At 37.0% G+C, this 8857-nt stretch overlaps 1 protein-coding gene across 3 annotated transcripts in view; it reads right to left on the bottom strand.

Moving 5' to 3' along the window:
- Positions 1 to 425: 425 nt before the first annotated feature.
- Positions 426 to 8857, bottom strand: part of mybpc2a (myosin binding protein Ca) — a 66613-nt gene continuing 58181 nt past the window's right edge. For 2 of the 3 annotated variants that reach the window (XM_032588234.1, XM_032588235.1), the window contains 5 exons: positions 7904 to 8043; positions 4995 to 5154; positions 3743 to 3879; positions 2460 to 2646; positions 516 to 665 (listed from right to left, as the gene is read on the bottom strand). In XM_032588234.1, coding sequence (XP_032444125.1) covers positions 637 to 665; positions 2460 to 2646; positions 3743 to 3879; positions 4995 to 5154; positions 7904 to 8043 — 653 coding nt within the window. In that variant the 3' untranslated portion in view covers positions 516 to 636. Of the gene's footprint in view, positions 666 to 2459; positions 2647 to 3742; positions 3880 to 4994; positions 5155 to 7903; positions 8044 to 8857 lie in introns of all 3 variants that reach the window. The other variant, XM_032588233.1, reaches the window with a different exon arrangement.

The raw sequence follows: 8857 nt of genomic DNA, 5'->3' as shown, positions 1-8857 counted from the left end.
AAGGTATTTCAGAAGGAAATGTGAGAAGTCAAAATTACTGTTCCAGGCCGCGCCGTGGTGGCGTAGGGGGACAGCGCGAACCACGTTTGGAGGCCTAGAGCCGTCGCGGGTTCGATTCCCGGACCCGGTGACACTTACAGCATGTCTTCCCCCTCTCCTTTCCCCTTTCCTGTCAGCCTACTTTCATATATGGGACACTAGAGCCCACAAAAAAAGACCCCTGGAGGGGAGGGGGAAAAAAATTACTGTTCCAGTCTAGTTAAAATATAATTAGAGATATCTTAATTTACTAATACTGTACGTCTAGTCATAAATCAGATATCTGGAGTGGAAATGTGGTGAAACTGATTTTATGATAAAACGGCCTGCCGTAATTTTGGTGCCATAGAAAACACATGGACACAAAAAGAAAGCAGAGACACAGGGAGTAGTAATGGATGTTTTATAATGGTTCAGCGACAGGTCCGCTTCACGGTGGGGGGGGGGAAGATGGCGGCTTTCTGTGGGAGTTTATGGCTCGATTCTGATTGGTCACAGCAGAAGTGAAGCATGATCTGTTCTGATCATATTTATTCATGACTATCCTGTTATACATAATCCATTTACTGTTTCCGTTGGACTGTGTCCTCTGGCGCTTCATTTCTCTTCCGCCTTCTCCTGCAGAACTGTGGAAACAAAAACCACCAAGTCAAATACATGCAGTGCTGTGCAAAAGTATTCATACTCCACGTTATGTCACCTTACATCAACAAACTCAATACAATGTAAAAACACGACTTTTACCAAGTATTTCTGTTCTAGAGTCTAGTGCAAATATCTTAGTTCACTTGAAATAAGAAAACTAGCTTACAAGTAACTTTTCAACACCATATATGAGCTTTTTTAATGACTTAATATTGGCAGATTATTTGACTTATAACATGGGAAAATTGACTTTTTATAAGTAAAATAATCTGCCTATGAAACTAGTATTTTTCATCAATATTAAGGAATTATTTACTTAAAACAAACTCATATTTATTGCTGAAAAGTTACTTCTATGTTAGTTTTGTCTTATTTAAAGTAAACTAAAATATTTGCACCAGTAACTACACAAAAATACCTGGTAAGATTTGGTGTTTTTGCAGTGTAGGAACAAATTGGTTTTTCAAAAATAATGACCTGAGCGGAGATGCCCCCCGTCCCCAGTTACCTTCTTCATATGTAACAAATTTGGTGTCAAATGTTTGTGCAGTAAAAGCTTTTGTTTGTGCTGCTGTCAAATCAAAGATACTAATAAAAAAAGTTTCCAGAGGTCATCATGAATATCTTCAAAGGAAAAGCAGCACAAATAAAAATTTGAGTGCACAAACGTAGTTGAGTTGACTAAAGGTTTTTTTGAAACGGCTTGTTTTCCGTTAACATTAAATTATTTCCAAAAACTGGCTTGGGTGGTGTTTTTTTAAGTGCTTGGCCTGTTCTTGGAAACAGTTGAATCCCAAAATGAAGAACAAAATGTGAACTTTAAGATGTCTAATAGGATTAAAACAAAGCCTGGCTGCTTGGAAGACGAATATTGACCCTTTGCAACTACGTCCCTAAATCATTCAAGGCGCCATGATGGACGTCAAAAGTGAGGAACAGGAGTGTTGAACAAAGCCTCTGAAATCGTTTTCCAAAGTTGTTTTTGCCACTTTATTGATGGCTTCTAGTTGTTGTAATCAAGCTAATTTCTCTGTGAACCTAACTCACCTGGTTGGGGTTCATAGATGGCAGTATAAATTTGAAACAGCTAGCTTAGAAACAGACCCAAACCTCCTCCCTCCTCTGTGTTGATCAAATTACCGACTTTGCCTGAATTCACACCACATGATTTATATCATTATGCCATAAACAGAGTTTCCTTTTAGACCAGAGCGGCATTAAAAACGTACAAAAGACGAGATGCTCACCAGTTTTTTCCCATACATGCTAGGCTACATGACGGTGCGGAATTGTCTCCGTGGTTACAGTTAGACGCCTACCTTCTCCATAATGTGATATTTGATATCTTTATAATCATACTTACTTATAAAGTTTATGAACATTAATCTTCTTACCTTGTAAAAAAAGGGTCCACTGTAAATCCACGTTTACACCGAAGGCTGACAGTCATTATGATTGACGGCTGTTATCCATCACCGCGTTTCGTTCCTCATTAAAAGTTATAAAATAAAATGACAAGTTTGGTTTCCATCCTTGTATGTTTGTTCAACCAGCATCCTGTGGCGATTTTTAAAGTGAAATCAACTAAATAGAAGCGATTTTAGGTTACAGATGTCTGTTTCTAGACCAGCTCTAAACGAGGCATTGGTTGTTTTGACGTCTGTCATGGCGCAGTGGGCGGAGTTATGAAGAGCGTGACGTCATGTGTAAAGGGTCACCTTGGAAACGACATTGAGTTTGGTTTGTTTTCTAGATATTTGAAAGGAAATTCGCACCTCGAACCTCCAGCTTGCACTCCACCTCGTCGACCCCCAGGTCGTTGACGGCCCTGCAGGAGTAGCGGCCGCCGTCGAACAGACTGGCCTTGCGGATGTTCAGGGTCAGCACGCCCTGGTTGTTCTGCATCAGGAACTTGGGGTCGCCTTCGATGGCCATGTTGTTCTTCATCCACATGATCTTCGGCTGCGTTGGGGAGGGAAAACGTGAAATCAGGTCAATGTTTGTGTTTCTGATCTTTCCGCTCAGGCTCCTGACGTGAAGAGCCTTTTATTGTTCTGCTCACAGTTTGACTCGTAAAACACAGGAAACATGAAACTGCAGCCAGAGGAGGTAAAATGGATGCAGGAGGCTGCAGCCGCCGCCGCCGCCGCTGCGAGCTGCAATCACTTCCCCCTCATTTCCCTCAGGTTTACTCTGCTGCTTTTATTTATCCTCACTTCCCTTCATGCTTACATTACATCTCTACAGATAACTTGATTTACCAAAATTACAGCTTCAAAGATTTACATTTTTTAAATATATATTAACATTTTCTGTTCTTGTCTGTTTAATTTTTGTGTCGCTAGGACGAAATAATTAAAATAAACTTTATTTTTCTTCATCTGTTAATGTAAATATAAAATATGACAAGTGATAATATATAAAAATAAGTAATGAAACCAAATAAAATTAAAAATGAGCATTTTTGCAATTAAATTAATACTTTCATCAAATATTTACATACAATTAAATAAAATCTCAGCTTTTTCTTCTAATAATCATAAATAAACAAAGTATGAACATTTAAATAATAATAAGAATTACATATTTTGATGATAAGTAATGTTAATGGAATATAAAACTTTATATTTTTAGATGTTAGAAATTATTGTTTTTAACGTAATTTTATTTACTTAAACATCAGTAAAAATTATTAATTTGTTTATTTTCATTCTTTAATTTTTTGTAATTTTTATAATAAGAAAAAGCTGAGATTTTAGTAAATTTTAATAGATTTAATGTTTTTTATTTTCTTAAGATGCTATAATATATGACTTATTTATATTTATTAATTTACAATGAAATTCTTAATTGTTATGTTTATTTGCAATAATACTTATGATTCCATACATGCCTCCAAATGTTTGTAGTGATAAGTATAAAAACACAGATTTCATAGTTTAGTTATTTTCTGACTAACCTGTTTGAGTTTTTTAAGGAGTTTTGCTTTAATTTAGATTAAGTCTCTTAATTCATACAAAACGTTCCTTTATGGTTTTGCTGAGCTGAAGTTTGGTACCTTGGGGTAGCCGCGGACGGCGCAGCTGATGGCGGTGGTGTAGCCGGCGATCACGCTCCGGTCCACCAGAGGAGCCGTGAATTTGGGGGATCGGTTCATGTCCGTCTCCTTGAAAGCTTTGGGCTGACAGAGCAAACCTAAACAGGAAAAAAAACAAAACACGTTGAAAAACCTCAACCCGAGAGAGAAAAGCAATGTTTGTAAGAGTTGTTTTAATTTTACCAGGATTAAAACAATCCTGGTTGTTGATTCTCCCAGAAATTATTCTGGAGTCCTGCGTGTTTCACGGTTTCATCCATTAGCAGTCATTGTTTTTATTAGCTCAAAAATCCTTTGACCTGTTACAAATGGTCCTTTTTCTTCTTGGAGTGATCACAGCTTGTTGGCTTCTAGGCCTTCAGCTACTTTTTGACAGCTGACTTTTAAATATTTATAAATATTTATATATAGTTCGAAAGCTAAAGATTTAGCTTGCTAGCTAAATACATGGTTAAATATTCAGTTTGCTAACAAAATATTTAGTTTAGTTCTAAATCTAGTTCCAAACTATGTATTTAGCTAGCAAGCTAAATGTTTAGCTTTCTTACTTTATATTTAGTTAGCAAACTAAATATCTAGCTTCAAACTATGTATTTGGGTAGCAAGTTAAATATTTTGCTTCAAATAACTATTTACCTACAAAGCTAAATTAGCATAAAACTAAATATTTAGTAAGGAAACATAATATTTAGCTTCAAATGGTTTAGCTAGTAAGCTAAATACTTAGTATCAAAGTAGATATTTAGTTAGCAAGCTATAAATTTAGCTCCAAATTGTATATTTAGCTAGAAAGCTAATTGTTTTCTGACTAATACTGACTAGCTAGTAAGCTAGATACTTAGCAATGAACTAAATATTTAGTTAGCATGCTAAAAATTTAGTTTCAAACTAAATAATCCATTGGTGAGATAAATATTTAGTTTGAAGCTAAACATTTAGCTTGCTAACTAAGCTAAATATTTAGTTTGTAAACTTTGCTTGCTAAGTAAATATTTAGTTTTAAACTGTGACATTCATAATTTAATTAATGGTGAAATAACTGAAAAATAACATGGCACAAAACCCAAAATCTGACTGTATCGTCACAAACGGCACCCAGTTCTTTTTTCTTTTTTAAAAAACCAGATCTCAGTTTCAGTTTCCGGTCCGTGTGTTTTGGTTTTTGTTTTGTTTCTGAAAACAAAACAAAACGGTTTGCAGGGATCTTTTTCACCTGTTTTGTCGATGACGGCGGTGTTCTTGCTGATAGCGGCGTTGTCGCTGAGGCCACAGATGTTTTCGCTGAACACTCGGAAGGAGTACTCGTTCCCCATGACCAGGTCGGACACGGTGCAGCTGAGCCTGTGGTTGTGCTCGTGGACCGTGAACCACTCCTGAGACGGAGACAGGAAGTCCAGGCCTGTAGAGTTACTCAATCTCCATCTAATAATCGAATAATTTTTGAGTCAAGAAAATTCACAGGAGAAGCTTCATCGCCGATCCACTGTCTGGAACGATAACTCAGAGCTTTAATTTGCTACAGTTCATGTATTGAAAGTTGGACTTTGGAAAAAATTTTTAAATTGTCTTGTGGTAACATCTACGATGCTAATTTTATAATTTCTCTGAACATTTTCCAGTCTGATTGTTTGATTGGTTTATTGAGTTTTGGCCAGTGACGAGATTTAAAGAACAAATCTGAACAAACAGGGATTAAATTTAAAAGCTGTTACATGACAAACGTGAGCAGAAAAGTATCTTACACACATTTCTAAATAATCTTTTCATCACAAAATGTTTATAAATGGTTGAAGCAGTCTGGCAAAATGCAACTAAACAGCTATTTTAATCTATTTGTTGTTATTCTATTTAAATCATACACTATTCTTTATTACAATGAAATACAAAAAGAATAAAGAAATAGAAACACCTTCCTGGAAGCATTTCCTTTAGCACACATGAAAATAAGCTAACGATACGGACTGTGCCGATGTCTTTCCGCCCTGGCATTGTGCTAGCACACATTAGCATTCTCCAGAGCAGCAAATTGCTAAATCTAATTATTTTAAATACTTTCGTAATTCTATAACTTTTACCTATCAATTTGTTTTTTCAGTCCATTTTGCTGTAGATTTATACAACATATATTGATGCTAAATTATAACCAAGCTAGCAAAGATGAATGGAAGAAGCGGATAAAAACAACAACAATGCAGCTTAAAAGTTAAATCTTTCTAAGTACTAGTGGTTGCTAATTAATGCCATGTTCAACAGCAGCCTGGATAACTGCGTTTCTCTGTAATTTGGTTGTGCAGTGGACACTCTTAGGAATATAAAGCTGCTAACATTTCCATCCAGTGTGGCGCAAACATGAGGGAAACGAAGCATTCGGAGGCAGAAAACTAAAATCCATGAAATGAACAGCAGAATGAGTCTCTGCAGAGGCGCAGAGGGCTGCTTAATTGGGTAATAATTCTTTGTGGGTTTAATATCTTTTGTGTTACATACAGTCATTTAAATTATGGTTTAATATGTATCAATTAAAGCCTTTAACTCAAAATGGAAATATTACAATCTGCTGCAGAATGAAACCAGAGTCCGGAGACTGGCTGTATTTTTATTTTAATGGTTCGTGGTTTGAAATGAAGGAGTTCTGGCATTTTTCAGAGTAGCATTTTAAAGAAGTGATGCAGTGTGAAAATAAATAAAGACGCACAGATTTGACTGATACACTACTATTGTCCTGAGCATCCAGAGAGAAACTAATTGGTGTATAAATATGAAATAAGCACTCCACATGGACATGCTTCTGTGATTTTAGAGAAATACGTTTACTTTGACTTCATTTATCCAAAGGAACAATCATCTTTAGAAATATATGTATTATTATTAGTTGAGTTAATCGCAGGGTCTGTAATTAATTAATCGCAAAACTTTATTGACAAAATAAGCAACATTTTTAATTCAAAGACACTTTTTGGTGCTGAATTTGTGAAAATGATACATGAACTCAACAACAAAGACATTTTTTTATCCGTCTGGAACTTTTGTATGTCAATAAATAAACAAATGATGGAATTAAATGCATTTAAATTGTTTAAAATATCATTAATTGTCACTAAACTAGGGGAGATGTTTGTTGATCTTCTTAACCCAGTTGCTAACTGAAAACAACCAATCAGAGCCAGGAGGCGGGTCTTAGCGCTGTGAATCACCATATGTGTAGCGGAATCTGCTGCCCTGTATACGTAGCTCTCATGTGATGTCACACTTTTGGCAACTTTGTAGCTGACGGCCATCTTGGTGGGTATTCGTAACTAACTGTCATGACAGTTGCTATGGAGTTACTATGACAACAACAAACAAACCACAAGCTTAGAACCAGCTCTTACTCAGTGATTTTTGAGTACTCTACTCACCTCTGTGTAGTACCAAGACAAATATCAGTGATATATACTGTAGTACCTACTGCCAAACTAGCAAGGTAGCGTCGCTGATGTAGCTTTTATCTGCTTGCTAACATGTAGCCTGTGTGTTTGTTACTACATGTACTTACTCCGCCAGTCACCAGAACTTTGACACTCACAGAGTTTGTACGTCCTTTACAAATCCGTTGAAACATTAGATTGTTTGCGTCCATGGATTTCAGGACACAAAGCTCCTCCATGTTGTATGACTGTTTGTGTTCGTTAGGTGGTTAGCTATGTTGCAGTCTAGCTAACAGCCTATAATGCAAGGCAGCCGAGTTTGGAGGCAGCTTCTTTTCCACATCGTCTGACATATTTTCATTCTCCGTCTCATATGGGTCGATCCCGACAGCAGCCATTTTGTATATTTTTCATGCCCATTTGTCAAGAGTGACAGTATATTTTATTTTTGTTGGTCTGGAAGCCATTGTACATCTAGGCTTTACGCTGTTCTTGCCTACCAAGATGGCGGTTCAGTGTTGGGGATCACTTCCGGTTCAGACTTGTGGGAACTATGTATTATAAAGCTGTAAGTGGGCCGTCATTGGTTGGTTCTTTAAGTACGATAATGATCCAAACAATGAGATCGTCAGCGTAGGAGCGGTTTAGCTGGCGGTTGCTTATACTGGTAGAATTTACCCAGAACACACTGGGACTGTTCCTCCTTCATGTATACCTTCGTCTTCTTGTCACATTTCTGGATGGTGTAGCCGATAATCTCGCAGTTGCCGTCATCTTTGGGTGGCTTCCACTCCAGCGCGGCGTTGAAGCCCCAGACGTCGGTGACGTGAACGTTGATGGGCGGGCCGGGCTTCTCTGGAGAGATCGCAAAGCAGACAGAGGTGAGTGGCAGGATTGTAGGTGAAACTCAGCAAATTTGACTGATTAATTGATTGATTTATACAGAGCTTATCCATGACCAACTAAGGTGACCCAGGCCTGGAGGATATGGCTGAAAAACTTATCATGATCAGTTTTTTTGTTTTAAATATCTGAAATATTGCTAAACTGGCTCCTGCTTTACCCATAATTTTCACTCTACGTTGTTTTTTAGTATTAAGCAGCTGTGAGGCCCGGTGGAAAAACCTGAAACTGCTGCTGCCCACGTTACTCAAGAAGTTGTTGCTAGGTAACCTAGTTGCTAGGTAAAAAAAGAGTGATTGAGTTAGTTGATGCCACCAATGTAGCTTAGCTAGCGGTGAGAAGTAAAGCGGCTAAAGCCTTTCCTCTGCCTACGTCTCCCAGAATGCTGTGTGGTTCTGGATCCGAGTTCAGGGAATATTCTATATGTTGAATATTCTACCTATTGATATTGATCACATTTCTATCACAATATATAATGTTATTGATTTATTGTTCAGCCATAAGGCAACCAAAGCACTTTACAGTAAAAATCTCATCACAAGAAAAAAAACAACAACATTTAAAATAAGGAAAAATGTCGCTACGCTACATGGTCTCTTAGGGTCACCATTATAAATCCACTACAGTAATCGAGTCTAAAACTAACAAACGCGTGAATTGCCTTCTCCAAGTCAGTGAAAATAAATCTCTTAAACCAACATTAGATCTTTTAAAACAAATTAAACAAAATATTTAACAGTGGAAGGACAGTCTTTATTTTTTTTTA

The sequence above is a fragment of the Xiphophorus hellerii genome, chromosome 16, assembly GCF_003331165.1.
Source record: "Xiphophorus hellerii strain 12219 chromosome 16, Xiphophorus_hellerii-4.1, whole genome shotgun sequence".
Taxonomy (NCBI): domain Eukaryota; kingdom Metazoa; phylum Chordata; class Actinopteri; order Cyprinodontiformes; family Poeciliidae; genus Xiphophorus; species Xiphophorus hellerii.
This window is presented reverse-complemented; position numbering and strand designations above follow the sequence as displayed.